The 23,419-nt window shown below is 48.1% G+C and overlaps 2 protein-coding genes and 1 pseudogene across 2 annotated transcripts; 2 read left to right on the top strand and 1 right to left on the bottom strand.

Annotated features, from left to right (window-relative positions):
* Positions 1-1,131: 1,131 nt before the first annotated feature.
* Positions 1,132-7,346, top strand: LOC136509025 (pentatricopeptide repeat-containing protein At1g09190-like). Its single transcript, XM_066503822.1, has 8 exons — positions 1,132-1,432; positions 1,731-3,112; positions 3,846-3,989; positions 4,166-4,306; positions 5,716-5,995; positions 6,133-6,368; positions 6,457-6,600; positions 6,933-7,346. The coding sequence occupies exons 2-8, from the start codon at positions 1,799-1,801 to the stop codon at positions 7,119-7,121; spliced, it is 2,448 nt and encodes an 815-aa protein (XP_066359919.1). The 5' UTR covers positions 1,132-1,432; positions 1,731-1,798; the 3' UTR covers positions 7,122-7,346.
* A 3,307-nt stretch (positions 7,347-10,653) lies between these two features.
* LOC136506896 (uncharacterized mitochondrial protein AtMg00860-like) lies at positions 10,654-11,010 on the top strand. Its single transcript, XM_066501783.1, has one exon. The coding sequence runs from the start codon at positions 10,654-10,656 to the stop codon at positions 11,008-11,010; it is 357 nt and encodes a 118-aa protein (XP_066357880.1).
* A 6,166-nt stretch (positions 11,011-17,176) lies between these two features.
* Positions 17,177-18,655, bottom strand: LOC136506413 (uncharacterized; annotated as a pseudogene).
* Positions 18,656-23,419: the final 4,764 nt, after the last annotated feature.

Below are 23,419 nucleotides of genomic sequence, written 5' to 3'. Positions count from 1 at the left end.
TGTATACTGTGCTCTACTGCACATTGCTATTCATAGGGTAACTATATATCAACAACTTATATTATAAATTAATGTGGTGTATAGCACTAAACAATAGTCTTACCAGAACACAACAAATTGTTAGCCATCTTTGAAGGGAATACATTGCTAAGGTAGCAGGTTACCCATCAGCGAAAGCCCCTAATGCCTACTACTATCATGGTAATATAATATATGCTAGAACTAAGAGCATCTCCACCAGATCCCCTTTCCTCTTTTTCTTAAAATCTGCTATAGGGGATTGAGAAAACAATTGTGAGCTATAGGAGAGGATTGTTGCAGCAGATTGAGAAAAATCTCATCACTTTTATTAAATGGACCCACTTGTCAATCTCATTCTTTTTTCTCTCCCTTCTCTTTCCCTCTCTCCCATGCTCGCTCTGGTCGCGTGGAGCGTCATCGCTCGCCCACGCTCCGCAGGTGCTTCTCTCTCCTCTATCTTTGGTGAGACGACAACGTGCTAGGGCCCTTTGGCGCTTCTCTCTCCTCTCTCCCTAGCGCGAGCGGCAACGTGGCCCTGTGCGGTACCCTGGCGCGGCGGTGCCTGGTCCGTGCGGCCGTCCGCTGGTCTTTACCAGCGGAGGCACGCTGGCTGTGGATGCCGGAAATCCAACGGTGCTCGCGAACGATGGAAGGAAAGGGATTGAGAAAAATCTGAGCTTCTTCCCCTTTCTTTAAGGGATCGAGGAGAGATCTTGAGGGATTGAGAAAAAAAAAATAAGGAGAGGGGATTCGAAAAGGGGATCCGCTGGAGCTAGTTTTTTCTAGCAAATCCTTTTCCTTTTTATCACTAGTTATAGAGAAAGGAGATTGAGTTTTCTCAATCTGATGATGAAGATGCTCTAAGCTGTCTAAGCAGCATCATGCATATGCCATGTTGAATAGGTTAGTTTGTGGCTGCTGCGAGCACGAACAAAGCTGGGAAGGTGTAGGAAAGTATAGGTTGCTGGTACGCACCACGGGCCCCCGAAATTAATGGCCCCAACATCAGTTTCAGCCCACCAAGCAGCGGGAAGCAGCGGCCCAGTGCATTGTGGAACCCTAGGTATTTAAAAGCCAAGCCACTCAGCTTGAACCCCTCAGCATCAGCACTCCAGCAGCCGCACGCCCTCAGACACTACGAGTGCGGCGGCGCACACTGCACGGCCATCGCTCTTCCCCTTCCCCCCAGCTGCATCGGCGCGTCCCCGCTCGGCGCTCGCCGCACGCCCGCTGGGACGCACGCCGCACGCCCGCTGGGACGCACGCCGCACGCCTCCGAGCCCCATCCCTAGCGGGCGGCGACGGCACCGGCGAGCCTTTGCGCGGCTGTGCCCGAGCTGCGACGGCGAGCTCTATCTCGGGCGCCCGTACATCTTCGTCAGGCCCTTCGCCGGCGACGAGCACCCTCAAGGTATGCCCACCCCTTCTTTTCCGTCCCTGATGTGCGAAACCGGCCGCCCAAACCATGAACCTGAGTTACTCGGCTATTTGTAGTGTACATGCGTTTTACCATGAACGGGTGCCCTGTTCTTGGGCCGCCTCTGGCAATGCTAGTTTAATTTGAGTCGTTCAATACCTGCAATTGGAATTTATTGTGGGAAGCAAAACAACGATGAACAAGCTGCGAATAGTCTTTATTACTAGTCCACTAGATCGTTTTGTAGTTGTAGCTGTTGCTGTTTTCCCAGTAATTTCAGCTATAATTCCAGGTGTCAACATTCGAGGCATCAAGGGACGCAAACCTCCACAGATTTCGTTGCCTCGAGGGGGAAGATACATGAATAGAAGCGTTTGCCACCACCTCCTTGCCCAGTGCAAAAAGCTAAGAGAGCTCCAGAGAATCCACGCACTGGCCGTTGCCCATGGTCTCCACCCCAACCATCAGTCTGTTTCCTGCAAAATCTTTCGCTGCTACGCTGATTTCGGCCGCATAGCTGATGCCCGCAAGCTGTTCGATGAGATCCCCCACCCTGACCTTATCTCCTTTACTAGCCTCATGTCCCTCCATCTCAAGTTAGACCACCAATGCGAAGCTATATCCTTGTTCGCTCATGTTGTTGCCGCTGGCCACCGCCTTGATGGCTTTGCGGTTGTTGGTGCCCTGTCAGCCTCTAGTGGTGCTGGTGATCAAGTGGTCGGTGGGGCAGTGCATGGCCTTATTTTCCGGCTTGGATTGGATCGTGAGGTGGTCGTTGGCAATGCATTGATCGATATGTATAGCCAGTGTGGGAAGTTTGAGTCTGCGGTGAAGGTGTTTGATAGAATGTATCTGAAAGATGAGGTTACCTGGGGTAGCATGCTGCATGGTTATATCAAGTGTGCTGGTGTGGATTCGGCGTTGTCGTTCTTTGATCAGGTTCCTGTGAGGAGCGTAGTTGCTTGGACAGCACTGATCACTGGTCATGTACAAGGCAGGCAGCCTGTACGGGCTCTAGAGCTTTTTGGTAGGATGGTACTGGAGGGCCATTGCCCTACTCATGTCACAATTGTAGGTGTACTCTCAGCTTGTGCTGACATTGGTGCTCTGGATCTAGGGCGTGTCATTCATGGATATGGAAGCAAATGTAACGCCAGCTCGAATATAATTGTTAGCAATGCTCTGATGGATATGTATGCAAAGAGTGGGCGCATTGAGATGGCATTTTCTGTGTTCCAAGAAATTCAATCAAAGGATTCTTTTACATGGACAACTATGATCTCATGTTGTACTGTCCAGGGAGATGGGAAGAAAGCTCTTGAGCTCTTTCAGGACATGCTTAGAGCTGGTGTAGTTCCAAACAGTGTAACCTTTGTTTCTGTTTTGTCAGCATGCAGCCATGCTGGCTTGATAGAAGAAGGTAGAGAGTTGTTTGACATAATGCGTCAAGTATACAAAATTGATCCCCTACTTGAGCACTATGGTTGCATGATTGATCTGTTAGGACGGGGAGGACTACTAGAGGAAGCAGAAGCTCTAATAGCTGATATGAATGTGGAGCCTGATATTGTTATATGGAGGTCACTTCTTAGTGCATGTCTAGTTCGTGGCAATGATAGACTAGCTGAGATTGCTGGAAAGGAAATTATAAAGAGAGAACCTGGGGATGATGGGGTTTATGTGCTTCTTTGGAACCTGTATGCATCATCAAATAAATGGAGAGAAGCTCGAGAGATGAGGCAGCAAATGTTGAGTCTTAAGATCTTCAAAAAACCAGGGTGTAGTTGGATAGAAATTGATGGTGTTGTCCATGCATTCTTGGTAGAGGACAAGACACATGATGCTCGAAGGGAAATTTATGAAACCTTGGAATACATAACTAGGCAGCTCAAGACACATCTCAGATCATCCTCATGGGAACAACATGGTTCATCCATATTTGTTGATGAAGAAATCATAGAATCATATACTGCCCATTTGTTGCATGATTGATTCACATGAGTCCTCCCACAAAATAGCCTTTTAGTTCCTAAATCAAATTTGATGATCACATTGTAATTTATGTCTTATTGGTCTTCTTTATCTCCCAGTGTCTCTAGATCAAGGTTATAGTGTAGAAATTCACTGCTGTAAGTTTGTGGCAAGAAATTATTAGATATATGTTGAGGTTGGTTTTACTTTCACCAGTCTGAAAGTTTTACAAACTTACTAAAGGTTTTAAAATTCAAGTGCTGGATTACAGAGAAATTTCTTCTAAATAGCAAGATTTTTTATCATACTTTTTTTTTATCTATTTTATTGCATTGTATTCTAATTTCTAAATTTTGAAATGGTCCGTCCCTACAGTATGATACATGATTATCCGTGTCAAAAAAAAATAACTGTGATTTGATTTGCTCATTGTCAGATGTGTTCTGAAGTTGATGTTGGCGGAGATGCAAGTGTTGGACAGAAGGGTTGTAAGGATATAAGGCGTTACCAATGTGAATTTTGCACTGTTGTCAGGTCAAAGAAATGCCTAATTCAAGCTCACATGGTTGCACATCATAAGGTATAAGTATTCTGTGATATATAGATGCATTAGTCAATATATATCTTGTTTGATTAGATAGCTATGAGCCATCTATATCATGACGCATCATTTACCTTTTGTTGTTTGCCTTTGTATTATTGTTGTTTTGGAGCAATACATAGCATCTCTAATGTTTTCCCAAAATTTATCTGCAGGATGAACTGAATAAATCAGAAATATACAACTCAAATGGGGAAAAGATTGTTCACGAGGAGGAACATAGGTGCCAAGAGTGTGGCTCTTGTTTCCAGAAACCAGCTCATCTGAAGCAGCACATGCAAAGTCACTCACATGAGGTTGGTATTCATCATCTCGAATTTAGCATGAGCTGGCTCTTTTTATTTTATTGGCACTGGCCACATATATGTGCTACATTTCAGTTTTATAGTATACAGCATGATTTTAACATATGATTTGCACGCATGACTTATGAGGCTGGCTGTAATATTGAGTTTTCCCCCTATATGATATGCTAAATACAGTTGTTTTGCAGGCATATAGTTAACAGCGTGAAGCATTGGATCCCATTTAAAGAACTCCAAAATGCGACGAGGCATTTTTTACTCTTGTCTGAACTAGTAACAGGTTGGGATGACCTCCTGTGAAGCTTCAACAAGATTGCCTCAGTCACGCTCACTGAGTAGGTTTGTCCTTGTACAAAGTTCCCTCTTTTATCATGATGCTCATAGTCTAAATACTGCGTTTCATGACATACATGATTGTTTTCAGTGCTAATTTGTATTGTGCCTTCTCGTATGGGTCAATTCAGTGAATTTTGGAGTTTTCTGTTCTCTATTTATTTCTTTGGGCTTCTAGCTTTGGGGCCTTTAGTTGTGTCAATCTGGTGATCAAACATCAAAATATTTCAGAAAGCTTGGGCTTTACTTTATAAGTTCCTTGACCTCTAGTTTTCTTTAGTGCTGTGAGGATCCTGGAGATAAGGCTGAAAGTATCCTCCATTCTGCCATGTCTCCATGGGCTTCCTTATGGGAGCTTTGATATAATGCTTGAGGATCCAATATCAAAATGTCATCTCAGAAAGCCAGGCCCATTCTTCATTGGTTCTCAGCTCGCTATGGTGACAATAGTCCTAAACCGTGTCATTTTGCAAGGAAAAAAGTATAATGAAACGAAGTGCTGAACTTGTTATAATGCTGTAAGGATTATATATGGGTTATGGATCTTTTGGAGATAAGGGTGGAAATATCCTCCATCCATTCTGCCATGTCATCATGGGCTTCCTTATGGGAGCTTTCAGAAGATGCTTTAGGATCCAATATCAAAATGTTGTCTCAGAAAGCTCTGGCCATTCTTCATTGGTTCACAGCTCGCTATGGTGACAATAGTCCTGTATCCTGTCATTGTGCAAGAACAGATTGTACTGAATGGAAGTGCTGAACTTGTTATAGTTTGTTGTAAAGCTTTGACATTTAGTTTTTTTACCTTTTTATTTAATGAGCTTATCTTCTATTATGTATCATAATATTTCTCCTAAAATTCACTTTTAATAAGATGGCACATTTGATTAATTATTACATTAAAATAGTTTTACCTTTGTAGGTCCTTCTGATCATGATCCAGTACAGTGTTTATAATTCTGAGTTCTGATAATTGATTGGTTCATTGTTTGAAGCATCTAGCACAATGTTAAACAAAGAGCATTATAAATATTTTGGTCTTAACACATTATTGTTCGACTGTACAGAGACTCTTTATTTGCCCACTTGAAGACTGCCCCATCAGCTATAAAAGGAAAGATCACTTGAACCGACACATGCTTAAGCATGAGGGCAAATTGTTTAGTTGCACCGTGGATGGTTGTGATAGGAGGTTCAGTATGAAGGCAAATATGCAACGGCATGTTAAGGAAATCCATGAGGATGAAAATGCTAATAAGAGCAACCAGCAGTTTATTTGTAAGGAGGAGGGCTGTAACAAGGTGTTTAGGTATTCATCAAAGCTGAAGAAACATGAGGAATCCCATGGTAGGTCAGCGTTACCAGATAATTAGGAAAATAGTAAATGCAGCTTATTCATTGTTATTTGCATAATGTTCATGTAACATGTTTTCCCTTATCCAGCGTATGGGATATCAAAATTTGAGGGTTGTTTTTCCTTGCAGTTAAATTGGACTATGTGGAGGTATTGTGCGGTGAACCCGGCTGCATGAAGATGTTTACAAATGTTGAATATCTAAGAGCTCATAACCAATCTTGCCATCAGTATATTCAGTGTGAGATATGTGGAGAAAAGCACCTGAAGAAGAACATCAAGCGGCATTTGCAATCCCATGACAAGGTGCCCTCTGGTGAAAGGATGAAATGCACTTTTGAGGGTTGTGAACACTCCTTTTCCAATGTAAGCAAGATTGATAGATTTTTGAATGCGCCTAGTGTTATTTTCCGACGAGTTCTTTAACCAACCATATTCCTGCTTTCTATTGCAGAAATCAAATCTGACCAAGCATATTAAGGCATGCCATGACCAACTGAAACCTTTCAAGTGCCAAATCGCCGGGTGTGGCAAGGCGTTCACCTACAAGCATGTCAGGGATAACCATGAGAAATCCGGTGCTCATGTATACATTGAAGTGAGTTCTGCTACCTGACCTATATTAATTCCAAGTTTGTGTTTTTGGCCTGAAGGGCAGGCCTGGTGCAAGCGGTAGAGTCCTACCGCCTGTGACCGGAAGGTCCTGGGTTTGAGTCGCAGTCTCCTCGCATTGCACAAGCGAGGGTAAGGCTTGCCAGTGACACCCTTCCCCCAGAGCGGGAGCTCTCTGCACTGGGTACGTCCTTTGTGTTTTTGGCCTATCAGACCAAACTATCAGCTCCTGACTTGTATGTATCTTCGATTCAAGCATTCACATCTGTTTTGTGACTAAACCATGTGAACTTGTGGATAACAAGCTGCTTCTTGCAGGGAGACTTTGAGGAGATGGATGAGCAGTTGCGTGCCCGGCCAAGAGGTGGACGAAAGCGTAAAGCATTGACTGTGGAAACATTGACACGAAAGAGGGTGACCATCCCGGGCCAGGCTTCATCGTTGGATGATGGAGAGGAGTATCTTCGCTGGTTGCTTTCTGGTGGGGATAATTCAAGGGAAACTTAGTAGTTTTGCTGTTTTGGGAAGGTGTCATGCTGCTTTGTACATGGGTTATGTTATGTAAGTTGTAGTTTGATAAGAATGTTGTAAGTAGCGCAGATGATGTAATGACAGTATGGTAGCGCAGGGGTTTTATAGGAAGCTTGCCATCCTTGTTGTATCAGTAACTGTTACTCACGTGAGTCTGGATAATATGTTTAGGCGGGAATTATTACCAAATTAGTTTATCCACATACTCCTTTTGATTCATCGCTTCTCCATCGATAAACAATGATTGCAAGGGCATAATCCGGATGTGGTTACATTTGGAGCATTTTCATGCCCTTGTTGCTGGGCAGGTCAGTGAGGCCTTGAATTTCTGGGAGATGAAACGGGTGATGCCTGATGCTGGCATATAATTTAGTGGTTAATTAATGTACTGACTAATAGAACTTCGATTGCAGAACGAAAAACGTACAAGTGTTTATGTACTGGTTATAGGGCTCGTCGATTGGAGAAAAGAAGAACCTGATGAAATGCCGACAACTCTGGCATCTCTGTACCTAATCTAATCGCTCTTTGTTATGACCGGTACGGTCTACAGGCGCAGGCACCGTGGCTAGAAGCCTGAATGAGTTGGTGTGCGGTTGTCATGGGCCTGGACTGCACGATTCGGTCCAGTTATCAAGTCCTAGAATCTAGGATACCTATCTCTTGAGTTTGTTACTTATTAAGTTAGAGTTTTGTCGGTTGAAGATTTGCTTGTATAAGTATTGAACAATTACGATTGAATGGATTGGCCTAGGATTGAGATACTCTTATCTCCCTTGGGCACTCAGCCCTTGCCTACTGCTACTCGTCATTTGCTTTTCACGCAGACCTAGCTTCGGCGCCGAGCACGGCGCCGCAGGTTCGTCGCCACGCTTTCAAGCCTCGTCCACCCGTTCACCACCGCTACAACCTTAGGAACCTGAGCTCTAACAATCTGGTATCAGAGACCATGGCCTCCTCTGGTGCTCCTGCTGCAGCTGCCGCTGTACCCACCACCGGTACCACCATGCCATCGTCGTCCGTTCCTCTCACCGCGTCGGGCGCCCGTCCACCGCCTCCCGCACCACCGACCCTTGAAGACTCCCTGGCCGCCTTGGCAAGCATGCAGCGGCAGATGGGAGAGATGTTCCAAGGCATGCAGTGGTAGATGGCGGAGATGTCCCTGCGCCTGGCGGCTGTCGAGAGCCGTCCTGGTCCTTCGATGCCACCACGCCTGCCATACTCCACCACGCCGCTCCTACAATATGGCATGTCGGGGTATGAGGGCCTTCCGGCGTCCGAGCCGGTCGTCTTAGAGATCCTGCCCTCGCCGTCACTGCCGAGGTCCATGGCGCCGCTTCCGGTGCCCACGGCCGCTGGCGTCACCTCGCAGCCACCTCCGACAGGGCTTTCGATCCAGTCGATCCCATTTCCGTCATCACCATCACTGGTACCGTCATTGTCCTCCATTCTAAACGGGCCGATCTACTCTTCTGCTACGATGGTGCATGAACCGCGCCATCACCCTAAGGACCATGGGGACAGCTAGGGCGTTCCCAAGTTCCATAAGTTGTCCTTCCCCACTTACGACGACAAAGAAGACCCGCTCGGATGGCTCAACCGTTGCGAGTCCTTCTTCCGCGGCCAGCTTACTCGTGAGGCGGACAAGGTTTGGCTCGTGTCCTTCCACATGACGGGATCTGCACAGCAATGGTATTATGTGTTGGAACGCGACTCCGGTCGACCGTCATGGGTCAACTTCCGTCTGCTCTGCCACCAGCATTTCGGGCCGGCGCTGTCCACCAACCATCTTGCTGAGCTCGCTCGCCTACCGTTCGGTGCCTCCGTCGATGCTTACATGGAAGCCTTCCAGGCGCGCTTAGCACATGCGGGACATCTGGCGCCGCTACAACAAGCACAACTGTTCACCAGGGGCCTCCCTGAGTATATCCGGGTTAACGTTGAGCTACATGACCCCCAGGACTTGCACCACGCCATGCGCTTGGCTCAGGCATATGAGCGTCGCCATGCATCAGCGCCCCCTCGTGCTCCTAGCACCACCGAGTCGTCCTCCTCGGCGCGCTTCGGCCGGACAGACCGCCTTACCGTCGATAGCGGGCGCTACGCCATCATCAGCAGCCTCGGCGTCCTTCCTAAGCTGGCCTTTCAAGCGCCTCACGCCGGCAGAGATGGCAGATCGCCGCAAATTGGGCTTGTGTTACAACTGTGATGAACCATACGTGCAGGGGCACAAGTGTCCGCGTCTGATTTACCTCGAAGTGGCAGATTATATTGTTGAGGAGCCGGAGTCCGATGAGGATGAACAGACGTCAGATGCTGGCCAAGACAAACCCACCATATCATTATCGGCCATTGCAGGCATCAGGATTGAAGATACTATGCAGGTTTACGTCCAAGTTGGCAACGTGCAGTGTGTGGCGTTGCTGGATTCAGGTTCTACTCACACATTCATCAACGGGGACGTCGCACGTTGCGTTGGCAACCACTTTGAACTATGCCCAGGTGCCGGTGTCACGGTCGCAAATGGTGACCGCGTCACTTGCTAGGGGCTCGCACGCGACGTTGGCATACGCATTGCCGAAGAAGTCTTCTCAATCGACTGTTATACTATTCCATTAGACCGGTGGGACATGGTTCTTAGTGTCAACTTCTTGCGCACCCTCAGACCGATATTGTGGGATTTTGATGACTTGTGCATGGCGTTCACCAAGGCAGGTCGGCGCGTGTTCTGGCGCGGTATCGACTCAACCTGCTATGACGTGCAGTCCAATCGCCGCCTCCATGCTCTCCACGGCGCAGGCCGCAACACCGGAATAGCCTTGCTCGACAATCTCCTCAACTCATTTGAAGATGTGTTCGCCACGCCCGATGGCTTGCCGCCCGCTCGCACCTGTGATCACCGCATTCATCTCGTGCCAAATGCGGCGCCAGTGGCCGTGCGCCCTTACCGCTACCCACAACTCTAGAAAGATGAACTGGAATCCTAGTGCGCCGCTATGCTGCAAATGGGGGTGATCCGTCCGAGTACCTCAGCGTTCTCTGCTCCTATTTTACTTGTTAAGAAACATGATGGCTCCTGGAGGTTCTGTGTGGATTACCGTGCCTTGAACAAGCTCACCATTAAAGACAAATTTCCAATTCCGGTGGTCGAAGAATTGCTGGATGAGCTTCACGAGGCTCGGTTTTTCTCCAAACTGGACTTGCGTTTAGGGTACCATCAAGTTCGTATGCATGTTGATGACATTGAGAAGACTGCTTTTCGGACTCATGAGGGTCACTTCGAGTTCTTGGTCATGCCCTTCGGGCTGTCCAATGCACCGGCGACATTCCAAAGTCTCATGAACACAATGCTCCGGCCGTTCCTGCGTAAGTTTGTCCTTGTGTTTTTTATGACATCTTGATCTATAGTCCCTCTTGGTCGACGCATCTGCAGCACATCAACGCAGTCTTGACTGCACTGCGTGACCATCACCTGCGGTTGAAACGCTCTAAATACGACTTCGCAACGATGTCGGTACATTACTTGGGACATGCCATCTCCGCGGCTGGTGTTGCAATGGATCAGGAGAAGGTTGCGGCCATCGCCACTTGGCCTCAACCCGGCAACATGCGTACGCTCCAGGGGTTCCTCGGCCTCGCCAGGTACTATCGTCGGTTCATTAAAAACTACAGCTCGGTGGCTGCCCTGTTGACGGCGCTTCTCAAGAAGGAGGCTTTCCTGTGGTCGCCCACAGCCACGGACGCGTTCAACGCCCTCAAGAAGGCCCTGTCCAGTGCACCGGTTCTCCAACTTCCTGATTGTGACAAATCATTCATGGTCGATTGTGATGCATCCGGCTCTGGATTCGGCGTGGTACTCCATTAAGGCGCCGGTGCTCTGGCATTTTTCAGTAGACCCTTCGTAGCTCGGCACCACAAGTTAGCCGCATATGAGAGGGAACTCATCGACCTTGTCCAAGCAGTTCGGCACTAGCGTCCGTATTTGTGGGGCAGACAATTTATTGTGTGCACAGATCATTATGCATTGAAGTTCTTGTTGGATCAATGGCTCTCTACAGTTCCCCAACATCAGTGGGTCAGTAAGATCTTTGGGTATGATTTCACGATTGAATATCGGCCGGGCACTCTCAATGTCGTTGTCGATGCGTTGTCTCAGAGGGAGGTGGACGATCTGCTGCTTCATGCCATCACGAAGCCTTCCTTTCAGTTATTCGATGACCTACGCCACGACGAACTGTAGCTAGATGACGACCTGCGTGCGCTGCGCGACTCGATTGTGGCGAACCGTGGCAAGCCCTAGCATCTCGCTGACGGTCTCATCATGCGCGGTGCTCGTGTTTTTGTCCCAGCAATGTCCTCGGTCCTCCCCGCCGTTCTCCAGTTGGCGCATGGTGCTGGCCATGAAGGCACACAGAAGACGTTGCAGCGGCTTCGCCAGGAGTTCATGATCGTCGCCTTGTCCGGGACTTTGTGAGTTCTTGTTTCACGTGTCTACATAACAAAATAGAACATCTGCACCCAGCTGGTCTCCTTCAGCCTTTAGAGGTTCCCTCGCAAGTTTGGTCTGATATCTCCATGGATTTCGTGGAGGGGCTTCCGCGTGTGCATGGGAAGAGTGTGATTTTAATGGTGGTTGACAGATTCTCCAAGCAGGCGCATTTTCTTCCGCTGAGTCACCCATACACCGTAGCTTCTATCGCCAGGGTGTTCTTTGAGGGCGTCGTCAGACTTCATGGTTTCCCGGCGTCCATTGTTAGTGATCACGATCCAGTGTTTACGGGGCATGTTTGGCGCGATCTCTTCAAGCTCGCTGGGGTCAAGCTCAAGATGAGCACCGCTTTTCATCCGCAAACCGATGGATAGTCCAAGGTGGTCAATCGCACAATTGCTATGTATTTGAGGTGTCTCACTGGCGATCGTCCTCGTTCTTGGCTTTAGTGGCTTCCTTGGGGTAGAATATTGTTACAACACTTCATTCCACTGCTCCCTTCGAATGACGCCGTTTGAGGTGGTGTATGGCCGGCCTCCACCGCCTCTATTGCCTTACACTGCCGGCATGGCACAGACAGACAAGGTGGACAAGCTTCTCTGTGATCGTGACGCGTTTCTCGCCGATGTTCGTGATCGGCTGCTGCAAGCTCAGGAATATGCCAAACGACATTATGATGCTCACCACCGACCTCTTCAGTTTGACGTTGACGATTGGGTTCTCCTGCGCCTTCTTCATTGGCCGGCGCAATCCCTGGTGCCGGGCTTCCGTGGCAGGCTAAGTCCACGATTTGCTGGTCCGTTTTAGGTCATTGAGCGCATTGGCGAAGTGGCCTATCGCCTGCGTCTTCCGGAGGGAGCTCAGATTCATGATGTGTTCCATGTTGCGGTTCTCAAGCCATTTCGGGGCACTCCGCCCTCCACTACCCCGGCGCTTCCTCCTCTTCGTCATGGCCGAGTGCTTCATCGGCCTGCACGCGTGCTTCGTTCTCAGTTGCGGCGCGGTGTGTGGCATGTGCTAGTTCAGTGGGAGAACTTACCTGAAGATGACGCCACTTGGGAACCCGTGGATGAGTTCTGTGCTCACTTTCCTTCGTTTCAGCTCAAGGACGAGCTGTTTCCAAAGGAGGGGAGAGATGTTATGACCGGTACGGTCTACAGGCGCAGGCACCGTGGCTAGGAGCCTGACTGAGTTGGTGTGCGGTCGTCATGGGCCTATACTGCACGATTCGGTCCAGTTAGTTATCAAGTCCTAGAATCTAGGATACCTATCTCTCGAGTTTGTTACTTGATTAACTTAGAGTTGAGTCGGTTGAGGATTTGCTTGTATAAGTATTGAACAATTACGATTCAATGGATTGGCCTGGGATTGAGATACTCTTATCTCCCTTGGGCACCCAGCCCTTGCCTACTACTACTCGTCATTTGCTTTTCACGCAGACCTAGCTCTGGCACCGAGCACGGCGCCACAGGTTCGTCGCCGCGCTTTCAAGCCTCGTCCACCCATTCACCACCGCTACAACCTTAGGAACCTGAGCTCCAACACTCTTTGTGTGCATTGTATTTTTCTTTTCCCCTTCTAACAATAAAGAAAAACGTTCATTTGCAATTTGTCTTAAGAAGTATAGTCAATCACTCAATTCATTGCATGTGTAAGCCATGCTGGTTTTATGTAAAAATCAATCACGCCCTAAGCAAACTCTTCAGCTACAGGGGTCGGAGGTTATTGTATCCTTCCCGAGCTTAGAGTCAACAAGCTGACTTCGTCTATTGAGGTTTCGTCCGAGTGCCCAGCTAGTCGGGATGTGCCTGATTAGTTGCTGGGGCCAGGCCAGTCGTGGGCGTGTATCAACCTTGGATAACCCTGAATTCACACGCCTCTGGAAATTTCGATATTTAACCCCGAATTCACACGATCCTCAACATTTAACCCCCAATTTTCAAGCCATTTGAAATATAAAAATTTCTCACCTTGGATGCCCCTAAGTCCAGTCACATTTGCTTGAGTCTTGTTCTGATGGGGCTTGGGGTGGCTATGACCAAGATCTCCAGTTGGTAAGGGTACCCGGGGAACAGGTACTCGTCACCGAGGTATTCAACCTAGATACCACATCGGGTAATTTTAAAACATGTAGTCGCCTTCGCCTGGTCTTGCATTTTCTTCCTGGTGTCTAGAATGGTGACCGAATGGGGTATTTATATTTATAGTCTCCATAGATCAGATCATAGAAAGGGTGTATTTGTAAGCAAGGATGGAGTGGATGGTGCCAAAGTTAGGTTTCGTCGAAGCCACTTAAGGCTGGTTGGTTGGGATATTCGGCATGTGTCACCTCCTTTCCCATTGACGCTCCTGATTGTTAATCTCATGGAATAGGTGTGGAGCCGAATGTCTTATTTGAGGCTGCCCGGACCATTGGATTCATCACCACCTTAGCTCATTGATTGTTTGGATCATTTTGTAACGCCGATCATGTGCTTCCTGGGTAGATCACATGTTGGAGGAGTTGTGGATCTTTTAGCCCATGTTCGTTTGGCCTGTTTTCTCAATTTCTCTTGGTGTAGCATTTAGATTGTTGACCCTGTTAGAAGATGACCGATCAGCTCTATTGCTAGGCCCAAGAGGGCAAGTATACACCATGTACATATGCAAAGAAGCCCTCCAAGTAGAGGGAAAACATATACACCTCCTATACATCTAACACCCCCCCTCAAACTCATGGTGGATCTACAACACTGAGTTTGGAGAGTAGGAATCTATGATGAGCCCGAGTCTGTGCCTTGGTGAAGAAGTCAGCTAGCTGAACCTCTGAAGGCACATGGTGGAGCGTCACAACCAGATCATGCACCTGCGATCTCATGTAGGAAGCATCAACGCCAATGTGTTTGGTGAGCTCATGCTTGACTGGGTCTCGAGCAATACTGATCGCACCGGTGCTGTCAGAAGAGAGAGGAGTGGGTGCAGTGGCAGGCACACCAAAATCCTCAAGAAGCCATCGTAGCCACGTCACCTCCGCAGTCACAGTCGCCATAGCACGCAGCTCAGCCTCAGCACTCGAGCGAGAAACAGCAGTCTGCTTCTTGGTTTTCCAGGCAATCAAGGAGGAGCCAAGGAAAACACAATAGGCAGAGAGAGAGTAGCGATCATAGTGATCACTCGCCCAGGTCGCATCAGAATACGCCTGAAGCTGAAGGGAACTAGAACGAGGGAAGAAAAGGCGCCGAGAGATAGTTCCACGAAGGTATCGCAGAACACGAAGGAGGTGAGCATAGTGGAGGTGGGTAGGAGCTGAGACAAACTGACTCAAGATATGCACAGAGTGAGAAATGTCAGGACGAGTGATCCCAAGGTAGACAAGACTCCCAACAAGCTGACGATAGCGAGTAGGATCAGCAAGTGGTACACCATCAGTGGGTCGTAGGTGAACACCAATCTCCATAGGAGTATCAACAGTGCGGTGATCAGTGAGAGCAGCACGGGAAAGGAGGTCCTGAGTATATTTCTCCTGAGAGAGAAAGATACCATCAGATGTGGAGGTGACCTCAAGACCAAGGAAGTAACGAAGGGGACCCAAATCAGACATAAGGAATGTCTCACTGAGACGCTGCTTCACAAAATCAATGTACTGGGAATCATCGCCCGTGATGATCATGTCATCGACATAGAGAAGAAGAAGGGTGCGACCACGAGGGGAAGTGTGAACAAAAAGAGCAGGATCATGATCACTTGGTGTAAAACCAGCATCGATGACAACAGAGGAGAAACGCTCAAACCAGGCCCGAGGAGCTTGCTTGAGGCCGTAGAGAGAACGGCGCAACCGACAAACCAGGCCATCAGGAACAGAGTATCCTGGAGGTGGCTGCATATAGACTTCCTCTCGCAGCTCGCCATTGAGGAAGGCGTTCTTGACATCCAACTGGGATATCGACCACTGACGAACAGAAGCAACTGCAAGAAGAGTACGAACAGTAGTCATGTGCGCGACAGGAGCGAAGGTCTCCTCATAGTCACGACCTTGCTCCTGTTGGAAGCCGCGTGCCACAAGACGAGCCTTGTAGCGCTCAAGGGAGCCATCCGAGCGGGTCTTTACCTTATACACCCACTTGCAAGTGATAGGAGTGACGTGAGGTGGCAAAGGAACAAGATCCCAGGTGCCAGTACGTTCTAGGGCAGCAATCTCCTCAGCCATAGCATGTTGCCACTCCTGATGAACGGCAGCTTCCCGATAGGTCGCGGGCTCAGCCAAGACGGCAGCAGTGAAGCCAAGGCGATCGGGAGGATGAAGGGTGCTGCGGTCACGAAGAGAATAGCGAGGAGGAGACTTAGGATGAGGTCCAAGGACGGACGGAGAAGAGTCAAGTGGTGGCGCAGGGCGCGGACGACGAGTGTAGTAGTGAGTGATCTCACGGGAAGGATGCAACGATGATGGTGGAGGAGGGACTGGTGGTGGAGAGGTAGGAGGTGGTGAAGATGGAGAAGTAGGTGGTGATGGTGGAGGCGGAGTAAAAGATGCCTGAGGTGGTGAAGAGGATGGAGACGACAGCGGAAGATACCACTCAGGTAAAGTGAGGAATGAGAGGGACTCAGCGGTACTAGAAGAACCGGAAGGGGAACGAGGATAGTAAGGCCGGGACTCATCGAAAGTGACATCCCGAGAAATCCTCATCCGACGAGCAACAGGGTCATAACAGCGATAACCCTTATGTTCCGTACTGTACCCAAGGAAAACACACTCAACAGACTGAGCAGTGAGTTTGGTGCGCTCACGAGGTGGAAGTAGGACGTAACAGACACACCCAAAACAACGAAGATGGCTATAGGAAGGAGGGGTGCCGAAAAGACGCTCATAGGGAGTGCAACCCCGAAGAGAAGTAGAGGGTTGGCGATTTATAAGAAAAACAGCTGTAGAAACCGCCTCAGCCCAAAAATGAGGAGCAAGCATAGAAGAGATCAAGAGAGCACGAGCAGTCTCAAGAGTGTGGCGATGCTTGCGCTCAGCAACACCATTTTGAGCATGAGCACCAGGACATGAAAATTGGGCAAGAGTACCCTGCTCAGCAAGGTAGGAACGATGAGCAGTGGAGATGTACTCACCAGCAGAATCCGCACGAAAAACTCGAATGAGAGAGTTGAACTGGGTACGGATCATGGTGGCAAATTGCTGGTAAATAGAAAGAAATTGACCACGAGAAGACATCAAATAAATCCAGGTAAATCTCGAATAGTCATCAATGAAAATAACATAATATGATTGACCTCCTTTTGAAACAAAAGGTGCAGGACCCCATACATCAGAGTGAACAAGATCAAAAGGTTTCTGGGACTTAGACTCACTAGAAGGGTAGGGGAGTTGCAACTGTTTCCCAAGTTTACAACCCATACAATGAAGAGTAGTGTCACCAGAAACAGAACCTAACACACCACTACCAACAAGAGTGGACAATCTAGAACCAGAGAGGTGGCCAAGACGCCGATGCCACTGCGCAAAAGATGTGGTAGACGAAGCAGCTGACACGGATGCTGGAGAACTGGAGGATGTGGGAGCCAAAACGGGTGAAGGAAGACGCAACCAATCAAGCTCCCAGAGGCGTTGAGAGTCCCGACACCTAGGCCCAGTTCCCACCAAAAGGCCCGTACGGAGATCCTGAACACAACAAGAATCAGACTCAAGGATTATGCGACAGCCATGATCAGTGATTTGACCCGCAGACAAGAGTTGCATAGTGAGCTTGGGAACATGCGAAACAGTAGGAACATTAAACGAAGAGGTCGAAAGAACACCTCTCCCAGCAACAGGAAGAGAAGTGCCATCTGCGGTGCGAACAGAAATAGGTGGATCGGGGGAAGATAGAGAGGACAAGTGTGTTGCATGAGGTGTCATATGAAAAGAGGCACCAGAGTCGAGGAACCATGGGGATGATATACCTGACGGAGGAGGAGCGGAACTAGAAGCCTGAGCTGTAGTCCCGTGACCGGAGGCCTGAGCTGCAGTAGTGAGGCGACGAAACAGGGTAAGAACCTCCTGCTCCGCTGCAGACACGGAACGAGTGCTCTGTGAAGTAGAGGAACCACCAGAGCCCTGAAAAGAGCGTCTGCCACGACGCCCTGATCGGTCGCGCTGCTTCTTGCGACAATCCTTCTCCTCATGGCCATAGAGCTTGCAGTAGCCACACTGAACACCAGAAGGTGCCCCCGTCACCACAGGAGAGGGCTGAGACGGAGAGACCTGGGGAGGTGTGGCTGCTAGGACGGAGGGCTGCGGCGGAGCACAAGTCACACCCCCAGCTCGAAGACGTGTCTCCTCAGCTCGTAACTCAGGCATCGCCTCTGAGAGCGATGGGCGCGGACGACGAGTCAACAACTGTGCTCGAACGGTCTCAAACTCGGGACGAAGCCGAGAGAGAAACTCGTGAAGGCGAAGAATGTCTCTCTGGTCCCGATGACGGTCACAGCACCGACAAGTACCACCACCGCAGAACTCAGCGCCCAAACTGTCCAGGCGATGCCAGACAGCTGTCATCTGACGGTGGAAGGCCTCAACTGTGGAGTCAAGCTGACGAAGCGACTGAGCCTCCTCAACAACAGCAAGGTACATCGCTTCGTTACGAATCTCATAACTGCGACGGAGGTGATCCCACATAAGGTGTGAAGTGGCAAGACCTCTAAGGGATAACGAGAGATCGACCTCCATGCTCGCAAGTAAGATAGCCTTAGCAGATTTTTCCTCGCGCAGCCAAGTCTCATAGACACCGAGATCAGACTGGTAGCTCTCCATCTCAGTCTCAAATGCCTCAAGTAAAGCATTCTTGGCATCATCATCGGCATCTGGCGGGTATGTGGGCGGCGTGGGAAGAAGAGGACGGGGAGGACAGATCCGCTCACCCGTGAGGTAGCCCCACAGCAGCTGCCCATCCATGTGGACCTCCATATGGAAAACAAAATCGCCCCAATTTGTGCCATTGAAAATGACGGGGCACCGAGGGACCGGAATAGCGCCAGGGCGTCCCCGTCCGGGGGACGCCATGGAGGAGAGAACGAGCCTTTCTTCTTTTTCTTCTCCTTTTTTTTTTTTTTTTTTTTTTTTTTTTTTTTTTTTTTTTTTTTTTTTTTTTTAGAAGAAAGAGAGGAGAGGAGGGCCGGCGCGCAGTCGTCGTGTGACTTGTGCTCGGAGTCGAGGAGGGCCGCGAAGTCGTCGCTCCCGCTCGACGACGACGGGGACGGCGACCGGAGGAGGGGTCACCAGGGAAGGCGGAGTCAGCGCCGGAGGCGAACTCGAGCTCGGAGTCGAGGAGGGCCGCGAAGTCGTCGTCTTCTTCGTCGGCCGGCGCGGGACGCGACAGCTCCAGGCGCGCCGATGGGGGCAGCTCCGGGCACGCCTGCGGGGAAGCCCGCGGGGCGCGGCTTCGGGGGCCTTCCGCGCCCGCGCTTAGCGGGCGGCTGCGGCAGAGGCAGAGGCTCCGGCGCCTCCTCCCCGTCGGCGGGCCGGCGCGCAGGGGCGCGCGAGCGTGCGGCGCGAGTTCGCAGCCGCTTGCACGGATCGGTGGGATTGGTACGAGGTAAGAAAACCTAGCTCTCTGATACCATGTTAGAAGATGACCGATCAGCTCTATTGCTAGGCCCAAGAGGGCAAGTATACACCATGTACATATGCAAAGAAGCCCTCCAAGTAGAGGGAAAACATATACACCTCCTATACATCTAACAGACCCATCAAGTTTTGAATGCTTGCAGTTTCAAAGAGTGACCCGAATTGAAGTCATGACAGATCGGTTGCTGTAGGACTACATCATTTGGTATTAATTTGGTTAAGTGAATGAACCTTGTCCACTGCCAACCTCTCTAATGTACTCCCTCCATTCCAAAAAAAAGTCAAAGCGACTTATAATTTGGAATGGAGGGAGTACCAAAGAATTTGAGACATAAAAGTCATGGTTTCTAAATAATGTATCCAAGTGAAAATATGGTTGCACTAGTGTGCTTCTTACAATAAAATCTTAGAAAGAAGATCACTCCTTAATACATTTGGATAATATTTTCTTACAAAATATTTTCTATTGAAAATGAAATATTTTTTTTATTGAGCAAAAAAAATGTCCTTAGTTTACGACCTTACGTAACAATATATTAGGTTCATAAGAAACTTGTTCTAGGTTTAAAAGAAAATTGTTTGAACGTTCATGAAAAAAAATTATACCTTAATAAAATAATAAATATTCCCTTTGCTCATTTGCAATGTTCCAACAATATGTATTATCATGGTTCCACTAATTTAGAACCAATGTTCCGCTAGCAATTGACAGTATTCCTTGGAAAGATAAATACAAATTATAGAAATAATAAAAACTAAAAAAGGTAGACAAAATCTGCAAAATAATTGTTGAAACAATAAACATCCATGTCCACCGGGAGACCCCTGTGCCCTGTCCCCACGCGTTCTCTCTCGATCTACCGCCGCCGCTGTTTCGCCCCAGGACACATGCCCAGGTCTTTGTTGATCCCTTCTCTGATCTGGTACGTCTTTCTGCTGTGCGAAACCGAGCAGCTAGCACTCTTGTAATCGGAACACCTGATTTTTTTTAAAGATTATTACTGGGTATTAATGTCCGCCTATGTATATGAGTAGGACTCGAGCTGCTACTTGCAGTCGGTCAGTACGGGTGGTCGATCACGTTGGAACCCCATAAATATGCAATCGCTCCATGAACGTGAACATAGATCGATTCAACGGCTCTTCCATTGCATCCCTCCCGAAAGAGAAATTAAGAAAGTCCGCACCGTCCCAGCATGTACCCGCTTCGGCGGCCGCCTATGATCCTATACCAGCCACCGCCACCGCCAGCCGCCACCCATGCCTAGTACTGTATCCGTCGCCTCCGTATGGTGCTGTCGCCGGCTATATGCCCTGTTCACTTCACTGATAAGTTATGACTGAAAGTACTGTTGGTTGATTTGCTGTGAGAGAAAAATACTGTTCGTTGGCTAAAAAAATATGGCTTAAAAGCTAAACGAACAGATAGTTTAGGGGGCCTGTACGAGCTCAGCTGTCGTATGCCGCCATCCCGTACCAGCCGCGTTGCCCCTGCTGTTGTACCGCTGTTATACCCGGCGCCACCGTTGCCGCCCATGTTTATGTACCCGTCGCCGACATATGGTGCTGCCATTAGCCCATCGATTCATCAATTCATTCCATACAATCTATTTTTTTTATAAATTTGTTCATCTATAAAATTAATCTACTTAAATCAACATGTTCATGCTCTAGTATATAACTCTTATATGCTTATAAGCTCTAATACAACCATATCAGTCTTATTATGTTTAAGATATAGTGTCTACTTCTATGGCTCATTATATTTCTCATGTGGCCTAGTATTGATAGTGAGCACTCCTATATATAGTTGCTTATGGTCATTACTATGTTATGATGTGGTAACCTTCGACACTCTTCTAGGCCATTGCCTTAGAAAAAATGCATCTTTCTTACATGGCTCCTTTTTTTTTAACTTACATGTATGGCCCCAAAACGAAATTTTCTTCCTTCTATGGTCTTCTGTCCGTTTTTGGCACTTACGGTGTTAACTCAAGGGTAAAATGACCATTTTACCCCTGGCAAAAAAATAAAATGCAGAGTTTTATTTGTCTGTTGTACATTTGGAGTGATATTACGCGAATAAGTTTTAAAATGTACAAGTAAGTTTGGAGTAATATTACGCAAATAAGTTTTAAAATGTACAGGTAAGTTTTGAGTAATATTACGCAAATAAGTTCATGGACGGATTCAAGGGCATTCCCTTGAATTCCTGGGAATACCCAACTATTTGGGACACCTTTTATGTATATATATGTATATATACTCATATGTATATATGTACAATACACCATTCTGCATTATTTTCACTCAATTTAGCCCAAAATCTTAGAGTTGGCTAGCTGAATAGTTTGTTATTTGAGTATTTTGCGGACTTTAATCATTGACAATGTACTACGCTAAATTATATTTTAAGCCTATGGATTTGGTTTTTTTATGGTGTCGAATAGGAATACCCTAGTTTCAAATCCTGGCTCCGCCATTGAAAATGTTTTAAAATGTACAGCAGGCAAATAAAACTCTGCATTTTACTTTTTTCGCCAGGGGTAACATGGTCAACTCCGCCTATGGCGAGGCACCTATGGTGTTCCAGCATAGCAGGTCCCAAGCCCTGGTAAAGAAGGAGGGTTGTGTTAGGCTTGGCGAGCCAATGTAAAAACTTAGCTACTTTTATGGAGATGGAACCCAAATGAATCCCATTGGGGCATAACCCTCTTAACGACGCGCCATGTCACAACTCAGGTATGGTGTTAAATAAACAAGGGCCGGGTCGTCACCCCCGTGACACACCGTGTCGTGATATGGGCACAGTGTCAAATGAGCAAGGATCGGGTCATCGCATCCTTAGTGGCGCGCCACATCGGCGCCCCGGTGTGGTGAAAAACGAGCAAGGGTCTTCACACCAGTCTCGACGGGTGCGAAGGGTAAGGAAGCTAGTCGAGCCAACTAGGATTCATCTAGGTAGCTGAAACATAGGGTCCCTCACGAGTAAGTTAAGAGAGTTAGTTGATACAGCGGTTAGGAGGCGAGTAAATATCTTGTGCGTCAAAGAGACTAAATGGAAGGGACAGAAGGCAAAGGAGGTGGACAATACTGGCTTCAAGCTCTGGTACACAGGGACAACTTCAAATATAAATAGAGTAGGAGTTTTGATTGATAAGAGCCTCAAGGATGGGGTGGTGGAGGTTAGAAGGCAATGGGATAGGATCATATTAGTCAAACTTGTTAGTGATATGGTATTAAACGTAATTAGTGCTTATGCCCCCAAGTAGGCCATGATAAGAGTGCTAAGAGGCAATTCTTGGAAGACTTGGATGGCTTGGTTAGAGCGGTACCTAGTAGCTAGAAGTTCTTCATAGGAGGGACCTTAATGTCCATGTAGGTTCAACAAGTGTAGGTTTTGAGGTGGCTCATGGAGGTTTCGGCTTTGGTAGTAGGAATCAGGAGGGAGAGGATGTCCTAGACTTTGCTACGGCTTTTGATCTGATGATAGTCGTAGCAAACAACATGTGGGAGATGATGGCAACATGCATTCGAAAAAGGGCCCTTGGAAGGACGAAGGTGATGCAAACAACATGTGGGAGATGATGGCAACATGCATTCGGAAGGTTGCGGCGGAGGTACTTGGAGTGACCAAAGGAAGTGGATGCGACTTGAAAGACGCTTGGTGGTGGAATGAGGATGTGCAAAAGGCTATTAAGGAAAAGAAGGAAAGCTATAAGCGCTTGTACCAAAACCAGTGTGCAGACAACATATAGAAGTACAAGGTGGCAAAGAAGACTGCAAAACGAGCGGTGGGAGAGGCGAAGGGGCGGGCTTACGAGGGTCTTTACCAATGTCTAAATACGAAGGAAGGAGAATAGGACATCTATAGGATAGCTAGGGCTCGTGATAGAAAAACAAGGGACTTCAACCAAGTCAAGTGCATTAAGGATGAGAGGGAGCAACTCTTGGTGAAGGAGGATGAGATCAGACATAGATGGCAAGAGTATTTTGATAAACTGTTCAATGGGGAAAATGAGAACTCCACCATTCAGTTGGACGACTCATTTGATGACCCCAACAGGTGCTTTGTGCGTAGGATCCAAGAGCAGGAGGTTAGAGAAGCTTTGAAAAGGATGAAAGTGGATAAAGCAATGGGCCCTGATGGTATTCCGATCAAGGTGTGGAGATATCTCGAGGATTTAGCTATAGTGTGGC

Source organism: Miscanthus floridulus, chromosome 15, assembly GCF_019320115.1.
Source record: "Miscanthus floridulus cultivar M001 chromosome 15, ASM1932011v1, whole genome shotgun sequence".
NCBI classification, from domain to species: domain Eukaryota; kingdom Viridiplantae; phylum Streptophyta; class Magnoliopsida; order Poales; family Poaceae; genus Miscanthus; species Miscanthus floridulus.
This window is presented reverse-complemented; position numbering and strand designations above follow the sequence as displayed.